Raw genomic sequence first — 20,053 nt, forward strand, 5'->3', positions numbered from 1 at the left:
GGAAAGTGGCCCAGCAGAAAAGGACCTGGGAGTGCTGGTCAACCTGGGACAGCTGGTCCCACGAGGAGAGGCTCAGGGAGCTGGGGTTGTTTAGCCTGGAGAACAGAAGGCTCAGCAGGGATCTTACTGCCCTCTATAATCACCTGAAAGGAGGGTGTATCCAGGTGGGGGCTGGCCTCTTCTCCTGGATAACCAGCAACAGGACAAGAGGAGACAGATTTAAGCTGCACCAGGGGAGATTTAGGTTGAACATTAAGGAATAATCTCTTCACAGAAAGGGTGATTAAACATTGGAATGGGCTGTCCCTGCAGGTGTTTTAGGAAAGACTGGACATGGCACTGAGTGTCATAGTGTAACTGACATGGTGATGTTCAAAGGTTGGACTTGATCTCAGAGATCTTGTCCAACCTATTTGGTTCAGTGACATCACCCAAACAGTGAAGGGGCTGGGGTGCACAAGAAATTGGGATGCAGCCAGGACAGCTGGGCCCAACTAACCAGAGGGATATCCCACACCATACGGTGTCATGCTTAGCAGATAAATCTGGGGAAAAGGAGTACGAAGTGGGGGATGTTCAGAGTGATGGTGCTTGTATTCCCAAGTCAACATTACACATTATGGGGCCCAGCTTCCCTGGAGATGGCTGAACAACTGCCTACCAATGAGAAGTGAGGAATGGATTCCTTCTTTTGCTTTGCTGGCGCACACAACTTTTGCTTTACCCGCTAAACTGTCCTTGTCTTAACCCACAACTTTTCTCACTTTTACCCCCCCAGTTCTCTCCCCCATCCCCACGGGGCAGAGTAAGCAAGAGGGTGGTTGGAGCTTAGTTAAGGCTGCCCTCCTAAATGTATCTCAATGAGCACTCTGAAATTCTACCACTCATCAGCATTCCTGCCAGCTCTCAGCAAAGAATTGTTAAGTCACTGTGTGCCCACTACCTCACAGACAAGAAATTCTTCCTGTTTTTCTTCATTCTTTATTCCTGTTTTAAGCTGAGTTAGGTTTTTTAACTTCCTCATTAGATACTTTGCTATAGCCTTAGCTCATTACAACCTCTCTTTTTAAAATCAAAATTCCCCAAAGGATTTTTTGTAGAAGGGTTAACTACATACATACCAAGACAATCAGTACAATACTCCATTTTTTGAGTGAGGAAACACCATAAACTTAATAAATATCTCAATTAAGGGAAGTGACATTTTAGAGACTACAAAAAGAGTTTATTGTTACTCATTGCAGACCCTCTTTGGATTAAATTTTGTATCCAACCATACATAAAATTTAATGGTCTACTCTTAGAAACATTCTTCTTTTTCCATAGTATTGCTTTAACCCCAAATACATTCTATGTATTTCTGCCTCCTGGCTGTCAGTCATTTCCCTTCTTCCTATGTATAGGAAGCCAAACCATCAAGAAGCAGCTGTAAACTGGTTTGTGCACATCCACCCAATAGGAGTCACACATGGTAACACAGTAATTGAGCTTTCTCCCACAAACCCACAGGAGAGCTTCAGAGCTTGTTGCCCAGAGAGGCTGTAGGTGCTCCAACCCTGGAAGTGTTCAAGAACAGGTTGGATAGGGGCCTGAGTAAGCTGATCAAGTGGGTGGTATCCCTGCCCATGACAGGTGGTTTGGAACTAGATGATTTTTAAGATCTTTTCCAACCCAAACCATTCTAGATTCATTTACAAGAGCATTAGCTATGGCAGTGCCTATTTTCCATCAGCCCCACTTTCATGATAATTCCTTCCATTAATATTTCAAAAGCACTAGCAGCAAAGACAGGCCAAAAAAACCCAGCCCTACCCCTCAGTGCTCTACTTCAGGCTCATCCCAGGACATCAGCCAGAGGCTTTCAAGAACCTGCAAGAAATTCAGTATTTAGACAGTTTCAGGGATCTCCAGGCTGTTTCTACCACAGCATCAGCCCACCAGAAGCAAGAGTTTTTAGCCTTTAGTAAGCAGTCTGGAAGGTCACGTATCTGTGGGAATGCACCTTCCAAACCTACCACACAGCCAGAGAACATTCTCTTCTTCCACAGCTGCAGCACAGCTTGGTTCAGTACATGTGTGGGGCACTGCAATGCAGAGAGGGACCCAAGTATATTGGCCATGCTTCCTTTTCAATATTAATTAATAAAATTAATTACTGGGCTCATATGTAGGCAGCACCTCAAGCACTATTTCCATAAATCTTTTATCCTACTAGTATGTTTCCGGTTTGATTAGGAGTAGAGAAGAAGAGAACTAGAAGCACTTCTAGAGGCCTAGCTTTTACAAAACTGAACTTAGTGCAAGACAGCAGCTAAATGCTGGTATTCATCACTGATCACTACTAGGTGAGGAGGGGGAAGGAAAGGCATCTAAGAATCACAACATGCACATTCCAAGAAACAGAGTCCAGGTTACACAAAAACACATTTGAGAGCTGGCAGGCTGTTTTGTAAGAAGTGATCTTCTGTGTCACATGTTTCCAAAGTGAGGAATGATTCTTGCACACATAACAAAAACCACAGTTATCTGAAATGCTTCAGGAAGCTCTGGTTATCACATCAATAGAAGATACCCACAGCTGGTCTGCCCCTGCAGTTACTTGGCAAGTGCTTCTTACTTAAGGTTAAATCATCTTTTGGTGAAATGGGTAGATAACTATATGCTAGTTCCTGATTTGCAACACTGAGTTTAACTTCAAGCCATCCTTCACCAGCAATCTGAAAAATATTTAACTTTGCTAGATGTGTAGAAATAAAGGCCATGGATCTTGCAAACTGAATGAAAAAGTCTACTGTTTTATTTTTTTGAAGAGAAACTCATATTAATATATCATGGGACATAAAATTAGGCTCACTCAATTCTTATTTGTTTCAATGTTCTCAATGATTTATAGGCAGGTTCTCAACTAAGAACACAAGCAATAAATTCATGCATAATGACCCTTGAAGAAAGTTATAACTGCTTCTATTACTTAACAGCTACCATCAGTTTCCATTCAGTTGAAATCTTTCTTCACTGGGTGTTTCTAAATAGCTGCAATTTGTCAAAAGCAGGAGGCAGTTCTGGTTATCCAGTGGGCTGCCTTCAGCAAGTATCAGAAGTGGCAGACTGTGCCAGACAGTTCTGCTACCTGGGTTTTGTGGGAATGTATTTAAAACTTGTTCAAAACATTAGGATAATTTTATCACAGGACGTGCGACTTGTGTTTTCAGAGTTTATGCTAAGATAAAAAAATGGTCTTTATATTTCCGGCACTACTTCTCCCTTTTAATTCTCCTTCCAGTTTCTCTGCCTACACACTTAAGAGCATACATAATATCCACAGTTTAGGAGCATTGATCTGAAATTAAAGAAACTGTAATCAGACAAGAGGCATGGTACATAATCTCATCTCATTATTGTTCTCCAACCTGGTACAAAGGGAGTAGTGCTAAAAATCATAAACAACACAGTTCTGAACTTTCTAAACAATATAAGCTACCAAGAGCAAGGTTACCACTGTCCAGTGTCTGCCCATTGAACCCTCCTGCCAAGAGGGGAAGCTACTTACAGAAAGGGAACTGCTCGCTGATCTGCTTGCACTGCATCCTTTACTTCCATAATTAGGACAGTATCTCTAGGTCACAAAGTGTTCTGCCACTCAAAGAGAAGACAACTACTCCACTTCCACTGGGGTTCCAAGACTTGAAGCAAAAAAAAAAAAAGTCAAACAGTACAACGTGGGAAAGGGCACAAAACACTGTAACAGGAAGGAGATAAGGGAAACAATACAAATGTCACACATACAGCTATCTGCTGAAGGAGGGAAAGCTCACATCCTAAAGACGGTCTTACAGTCTCATGAAAATAAGAAGGAATCATACTGGTAGGATTTGGAGGAGCTGAGCAGTCAGACATTTTTATTTTCACAAAAATGGAGATTTAGTTTTTTAAAAAGCAACAGCCTGTATCAGGAAGGAGAAAAAAAAAATTCACTCATTATACCAGTGGAGATTTTTTGTTTTGTTTAAAACACTCAAGTCTCACTTCCAGCAAGCCACAAGATTTGCTGATCCCTTTTATGAGGCTTGGAAGATGCTGACTCGACTAAACACAGCTTTTTCTTTCATTTATTTTTGTACCTATAAGCCACTACAGATTCTGGTATTTTCTCCCTTTTCTGAATGAATGAAAATTTTGAGAGCAAATGATAAGTGGAATATAAACAAAAAGACCTCTAGAATATTAACAAGATCCTTATTTCTACCTGCAACAATTAAGAAAAAAACAACAGATGTACAGATTTATATGCTCAGATCACAGATCCCATGATGAAGAACAGAAACTGAATTTTTGAGGCCTTTCACAACAAAATCTCACACATTTAAATTTATATGGTTGAATATTATGTATGACTAAAAACTCATAAGTAGTCATCAGCTCCAGAATGTTAATGAAAATTTTGCCTTTTATTTCACCTGCACTGAAGACCATTATTTTTAAACTATGTAAAAGTGGTTGGATGGCTGGACAACACCTTTTCTCTGTATTTTGCAAGAATCTCCTGAAGTACAAAAGCAGTAGTTAGTAATATTAAATTATGTAACAGAGTATAGAAAATATGTAACTGCATCAAAAAAGAAAGACTGAGGGAGCTGGGAGAAGTATCTACATCAAATGCTCACACAGGTCTTTAGGCGGTCACCGGGGATCCTCCATGAATGGCTTCTTGATGGCCCATGCAAAGCCAACTTCCATTCTCACCTGCTTCCCAAGAGATGGAAAGATATACTAGAAAATTCACAAACACATCTCATCATCTATCTCGCTTTAAAAACCATGTTAATAAACACTCTTCTAGATTTGTTTCTTTCCACACCCAGGTAGGTGTGGAAATCTTGTATGTTTATTGAGTTGGTTGCCCTAAAGGAAGCTATCCTGAATCTCTTGTGATGTAGGATAGCAAATTACTTATGTAAAGAATTCAAATTAAGAGCAAAAACCCACTCACTTCCTCTGACCACCTCTGCTCTCTGCAGCATGCTTGCATAAGTTAAGTTTAATCACCAACCTGAAATCTCATTTCCTAGGCATATCTTCAGGTACTGAATATGAAATTACAGTTAATCAAGCACAGGAAAAGGAATTTATCACAACTTTGATGTCTTTTGATCAACCCCCTGGATGTTGTACTCAGTGTTTCCCTGAAAGAAAGGAAATCATTCAGACTTGGAAGAGAAAATTATTCTTTCTATTTCACAATTTTTAATGGCTCCAAATGTATCCACCACAGACTCAGCATTTTTCTAGATGGAGACCCAAACAAAGCTTATTTGTTCAGATATTTTGCAATAGCAAAATGTGACTCAGATAAGGGATTACTAAGTGTACCTTCAGTTCAGGCAGTAAAACACTGCCCCTTGGAAGCTCACATGCCCAGTGGCTTCAACACGAGACAGCAACTGCAGTGAAGCAAACAATTCATGTAGATATAAGATGTGATTGCAGCATGGAGTAAAGAGACTCAAACTAGTCCACAGAGTACCAGGAGAAGCTCAGCCAAGGCACTGTGAGGCTGCTTATGAGTTTCCCTGGTTTTCGTACTTGTGTCACCATAATGTGCATGTACTGAGATTAAACTAGAAATGTACTCACCATTCATGATCACTCAAAGTAGAAATTGTACAATGAGCAGCCAGTTACCTGCCCCACACTTGTATCTGAAGTATCCACTGTCCCCTTCCTTCCAACTGAGAGACAAAGTTGATTGCATAGTCAACAGAAAGACACCACAACCCTCACTGCCTAAGTTCAGGCACCTGGACATACAATACTAATTTTAAACACCTATTTGTTTTCCATTACAGAATGTGACTGCATCCCAGTTAAAAAAAAAAAAAAAAACCACCACAATTGTCAATGTGTGTTATTTTGCATACATTCATCTCTACATTACAGTTTGCAACGCATTGTGCTGTTCTGTGCCACACTATTTACTCAGCTAGAGAAAGAACTACTGGGAAAAACATTTCCTGTTCCATCTCTGTGTTTTTCCCCTCATGCTCAAACTGAAAGAGCTGTTGTTTCTTGGACAGCTCAGGTATACATTTCACAAAGTCAAACTGAAGAATGCAACAGGGCATTAGTAATTTTCATGCCCATAACACCCATGCCTTTGCATATACCCTCCAGGACACCAGTTTAAATGAAGTCAATAATCCAGTTCTTGGACACCCTTATTTTCTAGAGTCTCTCTTACCAGCTCCCAATCCACAAGGAAGATGAACTTCCATATATCTGCAATTTTTATGAGCAGCTTTGCCGCTGCATTTATATTGTTTTACTAACCATTCCTCTTGCTCATGTCTCCCTCCCTCATACATTTTCAGTATTGGCATAAAGCAGACAGTATTTAAACTAATCTTTCAGATGTTGAGTCAAATTTGACAGACATCTGCAAAATACACCTCTTCCTTCAGGAAACAGAGAAGAAAAACATAATGCCAGAGGCACAAACTCTTCATCAGGAAGATTTTCCATACTGCTACAGCCTAGAATCTGTGACTTTAAAAGTCACAAATATTTAATCAATTCAAGAACTTGAACAAACTCAAGTCCTCTTGAAAGTTGCTGGTATTTGTCGAGCCACAATGCCTTGGCATGATCCTGGGCAGCTTCAGCCAAGCACATATCTCAGGTCACAGAGACTATTCAGGGAGAGTCCTATTCAAACTGTTGAGTACTTCCCCACTTAGGCTAGAACAGCTCAGTCACTTTGCACACTGTTATTAAATACCACATGCAAAGTAGGGCTTTAACGTGGGGGCTGGAACACAGAAGGTAGCACAGAGGTTCACACACAACATTTACCTTAGCCTGCATCACGTACTCATGAGGTGCCATAACCTCCCCACTAGCTTGCCTCTGCAAGTCACTACTAAAAATTACACACTAGAAATAAAATTCTGCTTTCAATATACATGTAGCTGAAAAAGTTGTGTTACTTTTGTCTTCTGTTTATTTTTGATATGTATTTTTCACTATTTCCTCTGGCAAGGTATTTCTGTATTTTTACTTAATTTGCACACAGAAGCACTTTCAGCTGCAGTGAATTTGTTGCCTTTGACTTTATTTGTATATTGCTATATTTTAAATTGCTGGACACAGAAAATAGAACTTCCTTCAGGACATTCCCCAAGCAGTTCATTATTTCTTCATATTTTTAATCACCTCCCAAGTTATTCTACTCTTTTCAGGAAACATTCATTGCAAAAAGAAAAAGTATCCAGTGCACTATTTCACACCAACAAAACCATGTTTTGGTCTAAAGCTTAAACTTTTATTCTTTCCTCTGAATCTGCTTCAGAGGCTTTAGATACAGAGCTCACTGACAGTGAACGCTCTTGAGGAATTTCTGTCCTTTTGAGCTTCCACTCTTATGGCTTCCTTTGCAAGATATGAAAATATATAGCTTATAACCACGCACAGTAATCTCAAGGAAGCCACACCATGTGTATGAGACACTGCTCCTCAGCCATCATTGTTTTACATACAACTATTATGAAAAACTAATTGAGGCCAACATCATATTTTGCAAAATAATTTTCCCAAGGGCAGAAAGGAAAGTGTTTTAAGAATTCATAAAAAAAAATTAAAATCAAAGACTCTTGCCAGTAACTGGCCCCCAAGCCATGACTCACCAGCAACAGACTAAAGGGATTTTATTCTCCATGATTTCCAACCTCTATGTTGTTTAGTTCTCACCTGTTGAGCACAGACACACACTCAGCAGCCTTCCTTATTGATGGTCCCTGATGCCAGAGACACTTTTTTAGGTGATACCGCCCATGTCCTTCCAACAAGAAACCCCCTGAATAAAGATACCTCACTGCACATTCAGCAACAGCCAACCCCAGCTGCTGCCAGAATTCCATCAGGTGCAGAAAGGCACATGCATCAGAGCCCTCTTTGGCTTCAACTAACCCACCCAACCATCTCATCTCATTTGCAGCTCCTTTTTCCCTGCTGCAATCCTCTACTTCCAAAAGTCAAAACCAGAATAATACCAAACAGAGCAGCTACTATCAGTGTTCACTTGTGAGGAAATGCGTCACCTAAATCCTCCTCTTTCTTTGTTCTGTTTCAGTATGATGGAGGACCATGTTTCTGCCCTACCTACTGACAATTTGCATACTGTTCACCACACAAGGCAATGTTTGGTTCCAGCTTCCTGGGCTGATCTCACACTCTGAGCACCAAATCACACCCCATCTCAGGTTTGCCTTGAGAACTAAGCTGATTCACAGCCTTTACCAAGAAATGGAGCACAGCTGCATCAGGGGAAGTTCAGAATGGACATTTGGAAAAAATTCTTCACTGAGAGGGGGATGAACAGGCTCCCCACAGCACCAAGCCTGTCAGAGTTCAAGGAGCTCCCTTTTGGTCACACGGTTTAATGGTTTCGTTTTAAGTAAACCTGTAAGGAACAGGGAATTGGACTTGGTCTTTATGGGTCCCTTTCAGCTCAAGATATTCTTTGACTCAGTGAGCACAAGGAAGTGTTCATCAACACAGATAAATTGTGTAAAAAAAAAGAACAAAACCAAACCCACAAAACCCTCAAAGCCCAACTAAGCAAGGGGGGAAACGAATCCTTTTACCGGGGGAATCTAACACATGTCACCAGCTGAACACTGACACCTTGCCCGAAAAGCTCAGCACAGGCAGCTGCAGCCTACGGAACCCCAGCAGTCAGAGATCAGAAGCTGTGAGCAATTCACACGTGCTCACCAGCGCTGATTAACATCAGACATCAGCAAACCAGGCACAAGAGATGTAAGCACTCATTAGGCAGATACCACTGCAGCTGACCCAAGGCGCAGAAAAGCCTTTTCTAGGCTATGTTTATCTCCTTTGTCCCTAACTATGACAAGTTAAATATATATATATATATATATATGCAGGTAGGTATGTGTGTATATATATATGCAGGTGAAAATAAATGGTTGAAAGATGTAAAAATATGAACCGAGTATTTACAGAATTAAAAAAAAAATTAAGTCAGTCCTTGTTGACAGATAGTTCAAGAGGAGAAAAAGGAAAAGAAGAAAAGTTTGCTTTCCATAAAGTTAACCTTTATGTTTCCCCATTATAATGCTGCACGAATATCTGCTGGTTAGTTCAAAACTTAGTCTCTTAAAATAGAATTAGAGCATCCTGATGTGAACTTTCTAAAATACTGGTCATTCATTTACCAGTTGACTGCCCTAATACTATGCCAGCCACACAGGGGACATGGCCACTAATAATAAAGAAACCTTGCTGCTGGGGTTAAGAAACCACTTATCTGTCAGATGAACAAATGTCAACTTAAAGAGACTGAAATCTAACATACAGAAAAAGTTTTACCTTTTGAAATGCCAAGGCATCAGAAAACATGCCTGAACAATCAAAACACTTATACATTATCATTAGCTGTAGCCACCACACGTTATTATTCCACGTTTAATGGTGGAATAGGACTAAGACCCTCAAAATTTCAGGTGGTTTTGTGCTGCCAGACATAAAAGATTATATGCTAGCTCTGAGCTACATGTCATCAGCACCCAGCAGGAAGTTTTAATTTACTCCACAGCTGCTGTCAGCACTGCCTAGAAAATATATTTATATATACACATATGTATAGACACACACAGAAATACATACATATATATATAGCTTTGACATCCTGAGTGTCCAACCCTCAATCCTGTTGTGTGAGGAGGAAGGCCTTCTTACTGATGTTGTTGCCTACTTTCTTTGTTGCAGAAAAATACTACTTGAAAAAACTAGTACAAAGGTCTCAAAGCATGTACTCAAATGCTTTAAAGACTAGGCCTCTATCCAGCAAACAAGCTCTTTAAAATATGCTAAAAGTGTACAGTTACTGCCTTTTGTACAGTTTATGCTTTTTTTTTCAATTCCTTTGAATTAACTGATCCAAAGAGAAAACAACAAAATGTAATTTGTTACATCAGGACATAAGAAGTAAATAATTCTATGCACCAACCACAAGTACAACAGCAGCCATGCTAGGCCAGACACAGGACTGTCTAGCCAAGCCTCTGACAATGGAGAACCAGCCAAAAGCAGATGGCTAGGAAAAGGAGAGCTTTGGAACATGGCAAGCATATGATTCTTCTCCCAAGTATTCCTCCATCTGGGGTTTATTTGTTTCCTTGACTTGAATGCAACTTCCAAATAACTTCTCTCATAATCATCAAATTGGAAAACGGGAGATGTTGATCTATTTGCCATGTGCATTTACATAAAAAAACAATCAAGTCTGACAACTTCTGCATACCCATTTTATATATATACCACAGGGCTTGTGGATAAGAACATGAAAGATTTAGACTAGACTAAGCAGCTGATTTTTCCAAGATAAGGAGAGGTGTGAATGTACAGCTAAGACTCCTCCCTAGAATAATGATTTACACTTCAAATCTAACTTGGTAGAACAGGTCAGGTGTGCACACTGATTTCATTAAAGATAACACAGAAATGCACATTTTAAGCACTGTGGTAAGCAAATTTAGTTCTTCCTAGGAAAATGAGATTTTTCTAAATTCAGAGCAGGAAGTAATCCAAAATCAACAGAGTGATTAGTGAAAATGACACACATTTTAAATATCACAGAAAATCAGCAATTACACTTGTACTAGTATCCATGCATACTTCTGATCCATCACCACTACTGCAGATATCCTCATCAATCACTAAAGTCTAAGTGTGCACAACAATCTCCTTGTATTACAAGAATGGAGCTTCATTGTATTGGAGCTTGTGTTGTTACAGGCAAATGCCTACCCCATACCAGAAAAACAAATAACCACACACTCTGAACTGCAAATAAAACATAGGGGATTTCTATGGAGATAAGCCCCAAAAATAATGCTCATAAGCAACAACAAAAATAAACAGACATTCACATACTAAATATGAATAGGGAAAATTTAAGAAGATGTACTCCAGTTTACCTTGTTTAATTATGTATTGAACTAGTACAGTAGCTACTACCATGCATACCCTGATTTTTCTAGGCCAAATCTTCCCTATTTCTACATCACATATTGTATAAAGTGCTGTTGAGGTATTAAGACAGACATCCTGAGCAGGGCCTCAGTATTTAGATAGGTGGGATGGTTGTAAACTTTGATCCATGTTCTTGTCATTGCTGGCTAAAGAATTTCAACTCTCCTGGATGATTGTTTGTTGCTGGATTTCTCTGCATACCTACACATACATAAGAAACCAATGTATCAGTATTTGTTAACCCTATAACTGCTTCACAAGAATTCAGTAGTTAGCAACATCAGGTTAATAAACAGACAAAAAAGCTAAATTTTAAACTCCTCCTTACTACACACTCCAAGCTTACTTGGTACCCACCTAGTAGAGATAAGACAGTGAGACTGCAGAGAGATAAGAGGTGCAAACCAAGGTCTCCAGACACATTGAGCCCAGCAAACACATAAAATCCACACAAAATAAAAATAAACAAATAACACCAACTTTTCAATCCCCTTGTGACTTAACACCAGATTTACAGTGTCAGCAAGGTCCCTTACTTCTTCACCAGGACAGCAGAAAGCACATATGTGCCCTGGGAGCTTCTGTTAATTCCAAGATTAATGAGAGCTGTTAAGAAATGAAAACCCACAGGTCCCAACAGTCTAGCCCAGTTTTGGCAACTTCCATCATTCTCAGGAGCACGAGTCAACAGGGAGATGGTGCAAGAGCCCTTGTGTGCCCCTGAAACACCAGAGAGGGGACAGCCAGGCTCAGCGCTAACTCCAGCAACAGAGAAGAATGAGGAAGATGTGTTATGTCACCCTGGTACAGTACAGCAACACTTTTCAACTGTTGCTCTGCAAATTCAGCTTCAGCAATTCTGCTCCAGAAGTGCTGCTGAGCAGCAGGAACTCCTGCTGCAGAGCTGTGCATTGGCAGTGGCCCTGCACCAGGAATTGTGGCCACCGGGGAAGTGACTGCTGAGCTCTGAACACTTGCACTGTCTTGAGACAGACAGCACCTGGGTGCTTCATCTGGCACATGGAGATTCCCCCTCTGGAGCTTTCCAGATTCCACATACAACTGGAACCTGGTTCCTCAATTAACACTGAATAAAATACCACAGTAAGAATAAATGACTGACAAAAAGGGCTCTAAAACCAGGAGACAAGCCTTGGAGGGACTTATTGTATTATGTATGATTTAAAAAAAAAAAAGAAGGGTGTGATGAAAATTACCAAGGACAATGTCACCTAGACAGATGGTTTTCCTGCTGAAATAAAGCCCTCTGCTAATCACCCATGGCTTACCAGAAACAACCAGCAACTGCCCACAAGAGACTCCCCATAGTAAAACACATAAACTCCAAAACTGAAGTAGATTTAAAAAATACCGCAAATTACATAGAAAGTATATTTAAAACAGAGCTACGGGTAGAGAGCTTTCATGATAGTAACAGATTACCAAATGCAAGAAAAAGCTCTTAAAACACCTCCTCTCCACACTTCCCAAAAGTGTTTCTGTATAACTTTTTGGCAGTTTCATTTCTCCCCTTCCTTCTTCTCAATTCCTGACACAGGAAAAACAATTTTGGACTAGATTGTGACATGAAGTGACACAGCAAATGAACTTCCCTCCCAAATTTCATCAAGAGGAAACTGGAATATTGCACGATGCTGCAGCTCTTCAAGTTCCACAAGGACATATAACCTGCATTCTTCATGTTGCCACTAAATATTTTTAAAAATCCAGCTAAACATGAAAACAATAACAACAAAAAAAATGGAACAAGATTATATTTGCAAAGAACAACTTAAAGGCAAGAGCATTGACTGACTTAATTTTGCGGGACACTCTGGTGCTTTACTTGACAGGGGAGAGCTTCCTGACTTAATAATCAAGAGCAAGACATTCATATGACTAAGACCACAAACCACTTCTCCAGCCGATGCTCTCCCACCTCCTCCACCCCAGGCCTCCCAACCACAACCCACGCTCAGTCCCGCATCCCAGAGATGCTGCCTGCCACAAGAGCGGCAAACACAGCCCCTTGCTGCTATCCCAGCCAGAAGCTGCCGGCAGCCCGTGCTCTCTGTGCACCAATTTCTTACAGCTGCGGGGAAGGGGAACGCCACGTCCGAAGGGCTGGCAGCAGCACGCGTTGGGATGTCCGCGTCCGACACCAGCTGATACCGAATTCAACAGCACACAACGAGCAGGGATGAACTCAGTAAGAAAGGGAAGGGAGAAGCTGCAACCTCTCTAATTCCTGACTGAACTTGTAGTCAGCAGCCATCTACTCAGGTAAAAGAAAGCAATCAGGCACCGCGATCTTCCCTGTACATCCACATTTCGCAAAGCAGTTCCAAAAACACCAGAGATGAACAGTTGTAAGTAACAGTTGCCCCTTAAGGCCCATCAAAATCGTGTCTCCTCAGACTCTGTCCTACCGCCAAACCCTATGATTCAGGCGACTGACTTCAGCGTAGAGCCAACAAGGCGATAAGCAGCGGGGCAGGGCTCCCGGCGCCGCCGCCGGGGCACCGCGGGGAGCACTCTCCATCTCCTGCTCCCGCTTCTCGGAAAGCTGTCCCGAGCGAGGTCACCCACCCCGCAGCTCGCACAGTAGGGCCGAGCCAACACTAGGGAAAAGCAAGCCCTACCCATCCCAAGGCACGGAGGGTGCCGCGGGCAGCGCCGCTCTCCCCGGAGCCGGAGAGGGGCAGCCGGCCAGCAAACACCCCGCGGGTTTCGGGGAGCCCCGTTCGGCCGGGAGCGCCGCGCCGGACCCCATCCGCTCCGTGCGGGGTGCCCTCACCTGCGGTGTCCCAGATGGAGATGTTGTACGGCCCCCACTGCTTCAGGTAGAAGGCGCCGCCGACGGTGCTGACCGTCTCCTGGAAGCGCCGCTCCATGTAGCGGTGCAGCAGGGAGGTCTTGCCCACGTTCATGTCCCCCAGCAGCACCACCTTCCCGTCCGGCTTCTTCATCGCGGCTCGGCTCGGTTCCTGCCGGCGGCCGCTCCCGCCCCCCTGCCCGGCCCGGCCCGGCCCGGCCCGCTCCGCCCGGCGGGGCCCCGGAAGCGGCGGGACGAGGGCCGAGAGCCGCCTCCGCCGGCAGCGCAAACTTCGGGGGCTCCGCGGGAGCCGCGGCGATCCGGCCCCGGCTCCGGCTGCTCCTCCTCCCCCGGGCCGGCCCCGCTCCGCTCCGCCCCGCCCCGCCAGGGGGAGGGGACGCGGGCGGGGAAGCGGCCGGAGCTCGGCGGACCTTCCCCTCCTGCCCTACCCCGGAGGAGCCGGCCGAGGTGTCCCGGCCGCCGCGGGGCACGCTGAGCGGCTGCCGAGAAGCCGGTCCTCGCGGGGTGTCGAGCTCGGGCTCGCTGAGCCTGCGGGGGATGCAGCTGCGTCCCGGGATGCTCGCGTCCTTCCAGCTGGAGGTGGCACGGACACCATCTCCGCAGCCCTCCCGGAGCACAAGGCAAAGCCCGCTCATCCCCTTCCTCTCCTGGGGTGTACATGGAGGGGCACAAAGTTGCTCCGAAATTAAGATTTCTCACAGAGCTGTGACAGCTGCCAGGCAAACGCCTTTGCTCTGGTGAGAAGGAGGTGTCAGGGATTATTTTCCGAGGGGCAGGTCTACCCAATTTCACAGTCAGTTGCCCAGTTGCTGTAATTCAGATTAATTCCATTACAGAGATCTAGAGATCCAGCCTATCCTTTTTGTATCAGTCCTCTTTATGCCAAACAAATATTAATAAAATACAAACTTGCTACAAATTTGGGTAAAATAAAGGGATAATTTGTAGACCAGCTGAGGGGAAGGAAGCAACTGTTAACAGTATTCTTAAGAGAACCTATCATTTACTAATTTTCTCTCCTTCCCCACAGAAAAATGGTCAGATAGAAGCACTTTTCTTAATACGTGAACATGCATCCTCATTCTTGCATGTCTCATGTTGAAACTACTAGAATTTCTTTAGCCAGTCCAGGGTTCATATTTATGAGATGCTTTGATTTTCACCTACCTGCTAAAAAGGATTAGCTGTGTGACAGTCTGGGTTTTTAAGCCTTGCCTGCTTACTTTAGCTTACTCTGCTTTTACTGACCAGATTTGTAATCTTGCAGCTGTACCCAGTGATATGTAACTTCAGAATAAAATATACTCTAGATATTAAAGTACTGGAGATACCCAAAGAGAGGAGATGTTAAATAGTTAGGTTAAAAAAGCCTTACAAGTGCCTTCAAGATATTAATATAGGATGTGATTCAGAGCTGTGTGCAATACTCATTAAGGGGTGGTGGGGGGGAATTGTTGCACTTGGGTAATTGTGTGGCACTATTTTTATGTGGCATATGCAGCCTTTGCCTCAGATTCCCATTTTCTGCCTGGATTCCTATCTCACTCCCAGAGTTGGGAAAAATATACTCATTGGATCAAAGTGTTTCTCTGACATACCGAAAAGCAAGTTCTGGGTGCCTAGTATGAAAGTGTAAAAGCAACAGAAATTCTCTTTGTATGGATACTGCTTGCAAATTCCCATGTGCAATATGTTTCACCCTTTTGAAGTGGCAGATGCCATTTCAGAAAGAGAAAAGAAGAATCTTGTATCAAAGAGTTTAGACCATAAGGATCTGCACCTGTAAAAAATTCCTGGGTTTATGTACTTTTTCCTTATGAACTGTTTTACTGTCCACAGAATAACAAAATAATTAAAAGCTTAGACACAGTTATTGATTTACAACAGCGCTTCTGTTATCAAATCCTATCAGTTAAAGCACTTAAAACAATTATTTCTGAATTTTACTCTAAAATTCTGCTGTGTTTGAATTATTTTCAAGTAGTAGTGAAATGTAGGTCTTTCTGGGATTCAAAACAAGTATCAATAGTTTCCAAAAGTGAGCAGAGAACTTAGGACACAAAACAGTCTGAATAATAGGGTGAAAATGCAACTGGGATTTTAGGCTCTGTTAATAACATGCTCTATAAAAAGAGAAGCCCACTCCCTTCACAGATGTTTTCCACAGTTTCTTGAAACACATACCTACATCCCCACATATTTGAGTGAGGGTATTTCCAGCTAGCAGCAGACAGACAAGACAAGAGACTCTCCTGAAAGTGTCACCAGCCAAATGTCACTGATGGTAATGTATCACTTTTGTATGTAAAACATAGCCTAGCTCAACAAGGCACCAAATTCATCTGGTCCAGTACTGGTTTGGACCTGGTGCCACAACTAGCAACTCCCACGCAGCAAGGGATGTGCATTATCCCGCTGGTATTCACCTCCCATTCACTGCTTTCTTAAAGGGTCATCTCTGTTTCACAGCAATCTGTCCCTAATGATCAGGTGCAACAGGGTTGGAGGGTGCTGTGTGTTGTTTCAGATCCTTGGGAGAATTTAGGACAGTGGTGATCTGAACAAGGTCAAGGTATGTTACAGGGCTCCTGAGGTCAAGTTTGTGAAGTCCTCAGCAGCCTGAGCTCCCACTGACCTCAGGAAAACACGCTCACTGGGCAGAGCGCAGTGTGTTTTGTTATTACTGCCCACCTCGCCTTGGATGAGTGCACTCCGAACTAGAGCGTGCAATTTAAGTCACCTCTGGTTAAAGTCAAAAGGCTCACGATAGTCTGTAATGCAATATAAATAATAATAGAGCATATGTGAAAATATTTGGGAAAACATTAAGAGCCTGTAATTTGCTCTCTAGCACTCAGATGTATTGGCCTGTTGCAAGACAATTTCCCCAAATCACTGAGTCGTCTGTAGCAAGATGTCTCCACAGTATTCAGCATAGGCATGAAGAATGTCAAATTGCTTTATAGGAAGGAATATGGAATACTTTACTCTTTAAGTAGTGCATGTATGTGGACTACATACATTGTCTGGTGTTTGTTTTCAATTTAGAGCATCTGAGGACACCTTTAATTACAACAAGGTTGTTCATTAGCCTTCCTGACAGTGTGACAAAGTGCTCACCATGGCTGGTCTCCGGATGTTCTGAAATTCAGACATTTGGATTATGATACAAAGAGGGACAACACATTAAAGTTTCTTACCCACTTCTGTGCTAGAGTAAGACCTTCCCAAGAGTAAGAATGTTAGCCTTGTACACAAGCCAAAAATCTGAGCCAATAATTACTGTACTGACGTCAGGGTAACTCAACCTTTTTAGTCTCCCGCAGTATGAAAGCTGCTTAGTATTGCAGGAGAAAATTAGAGCCTGTTTATTTTTTTCCTTGCCAGCCTTCCCTATATATATATGTATGTGTATATATATATATACATATTCCTGCCTATGGTCCTCATTTAGTCTTCAGGCTAACAATATTTTGTAAGTTCACATGAGGTGAAATGTTTGTCACAGAACAAGGCTGTTTTTTGCTGAGCTGATCTTATTTTGGAGAAAAATTGAGCAAGTGGTTGAAAGGAATGTCACATCAGCTACTAACTCCTGCCCCCAACATGTCACAGCAATTTCTGGTTTTGTTTCTGCTTATTGCCTTCCTTTATGACTTCTTTCTTCTAATGAGCAATGAGTTTACTCTGTTTAATGAGTATGCATGCTCATGAAACATAAATATTTGTCCTCATCATCTTCCAGACAGCTGTAACTACAGCTCACTCTCAAGGTGCTTTCTTTCAAGCAGGAAGCCTGAAATATATAGACAGAGCAGTGGCAATGTGATGAGTAGCTGTGTAGCCTGAAAAAGCTATTCTGCTTTGCTTACATATTTATTCTAACATATACTAGGTTCTTCCTCTCCACCCCACACATTAGTCCGCAACCTAGATGCCCTAATCAAGGGAAATTGCTTGTACTGCTTATCAAGAGCTAGTCTGCCCTTCTCTAGGGTTGCAGTTCCACACCTTTCTCCCTCTCCTTTTCCTGGCATTTTTCTTAGGCTGGCACTGGCTTTGGCATGAAAACTGAGCTTGATAAGCTGATGAGAAACCAGCTCAGCAGTGACTGTGAGTAATTTTCTGCTGGTTTTGTGATTGGCACAGAGGAGGCTGATGAGGCAGCCCATGGCTGGAGGTTTCAGTCTCCTGGGTCTTCAGCTAAGCAGTGCTGGCTGCTCACTTTCTCTTGGCAAGTGTCCCTGTTCTACCTCATCTTCAAACCTTGCAGGTTTTGGAGCACCTCAATTGTAGGACTGTTTTCTTTCACCAGGATTGGAAAAGTATTTCACTGTACAACTTCTGCCTGGTCAGTGTCTGAATCATGCCACACTGACAGTGAGATGGTGAACCAACCAGCTCAAGACATCCTTATCACAGAAAAGCCTGACCTGGATGATTAGAATTTGCCTGTGTTACAGGCAGTGGAACATCAGGTCTTAGATGGAAACCATGAAGCAACCTAAGCTATAGCTACACTCAGCCACTGAGTGAGCAAAAATAAACTCTTTCCTGATGCACAGGTGCTAGAGATGCAGATGAAAATAGGAGCTCAGGAGGAGCTCCCCACCCAGGTCTTTCATGGAAAGTTAGTTTAGTCTTTGTTGCTAGCACTGTATGGAGAGAGCAGCCCTGCTGTGCCCACTGCACCAGACAGCTTGATTCTCTCCTTGCTGGTACTTCCTGCTCACCAAAATCATCTGAGCCCTGCAGTACCTTGTACTAAGATTGGCGAGTTTCCCTGTATGAAGGAATCAGTTGCTCTCATTTTTCTAGACTTTTTTTACCTGAGTTTCAGGGGGATTAGTGTGGATATACTCAATAAATGACACAGAAATATAGGACTGGAAATTCAATCAAAATGTAAGCATTGTGATTCAAAGTGATCACAATACAAGACATTCTGGTGAATGCACTAAATGTGAGTTTTGCATAGATTGCCTTTTTTTAACTGCAGTCTTTTAAGGTCTAGTCTGACTCCACCAGCACACAAGAATCCAAGGCTGTCCTACTATCATGTTCCTGAAGTTTAATAGGGCACTGTGTGTGGATGTGTAGGAAGGTACACATATGCTTACAAGAAGATACAGAATTATGTCCTATAAACAATGCATTAGATTTTCCCTCTTCCTGGCATCATGGATGCAATGGAATAAGTTAGCCAGTAGTAAGACAGAATTTGCTTTAGTTTCTATAAACTCATTAAGATTCTTGTCCATAATAAGCAGACCCATGTATCTAGGAGACATCCTATGGACTGCAGCAGCCCACAATGGGAATGTGAGTGCAGATTTGGCAGAATCAGAAAGCATGATCCTATTGACTAATAATGATATGGGAGTCAAAAGAAATGCAACTTTTGACCTTTAAATCTGACATTATTTCTGCAATAATATTTCTGCTGTTTCCAGTAATTGTTCTTGTCTGAACCCATTATCTTCACCTTTTGAGTCTCCAATTCTCCTCTCCATCTCCCTGCAGGGAAAGGGAGGGGATACAGGGGAGTGAGCATGGGGCATGTGCTTTGGAGTGTTTCATTGGGAACACCAAACTGGAGACCCATTCCTAAACTGTGCCACAGATCCAGTCAGGAGTTACACTTTGTCCTGCCTCTGGCCCTGTTACTCCACTTTCATTTCACCTCTTGGCTGGACAAACCATTGCAATCTCCTTTCCTCCTTCCTCTTTGAGCTTCTCCCCACCCATACTGGCAGTTGTAGAGAGAAGTGGGATTTCTCCTCCTGATGCATGTTAAAGTTGAACAACACTGATTGCATTTGGCAGGAAAAACCAGCTACCCTCTTTTTATCCTCTTACAGAAAGACAACACTGTGACCTTCAAAGTGTAAATTGATCACTATGAAATGAAATTCATCACAATGGTTTCTCCTAAAAGTATTGCACCCCTTCATGGGCTCTTGTTTCATCCAGCCACATCTGGTCCTTGGATGAGAGATGCCCCAGCTATTCATGGATAAGAGAACCTATTTAGAAAGGAAATATTAATGCAATTAGAAGCATAAAGATACTAATGATTTACTTACATGTGTGAAGATGTGACTTTCAGATTAGAAGAAAAAAGAAGAAAAAAGGATGATCAAAGCAGAATTTAGAAGATAAAAA

General features: G+C 42.5%; 1 protein-coding gene across 1 annotated transcript in view; it reads right to left on the reverse strand.

Moving 5' to 3' along the window:
• Nucleotides 1–14,184, reverse strand: part of RAB20 (RAB20, member RAS oncogene family) — a 28,205-nt gene extending 14,021 nt beyond the window's left edge. The window contains exon 1 of the mRNA XM_064407793.1: nt 13,850–14,184. Within this exon, the coding sequence (XP_064263863.1) occupies nt 13,850–14,021 (172 nt within the window). The 5' untranslated portion in view covers nt 14,022–14,184. The remainder of the gene's footprint in view (nt 1–13,849) is intronic.
• Between the last annotated feature and the right edge of the window lie 5,869 nt (nt 14,185–20,053).

Source organism: Passer domesticus, chromosome 2 (assembly GCF_036417665.1).
Source record: "Passer domesticus isolate bPasDom1 chromosome 2, bPasDom1.hap1, whole genome shotgun sequence".
Lineage (NCBI taxonomy): Eukaryota > Metazoa > Chordata > Aves > Passeriformes > Passeridae > Passer > Passer domesticus.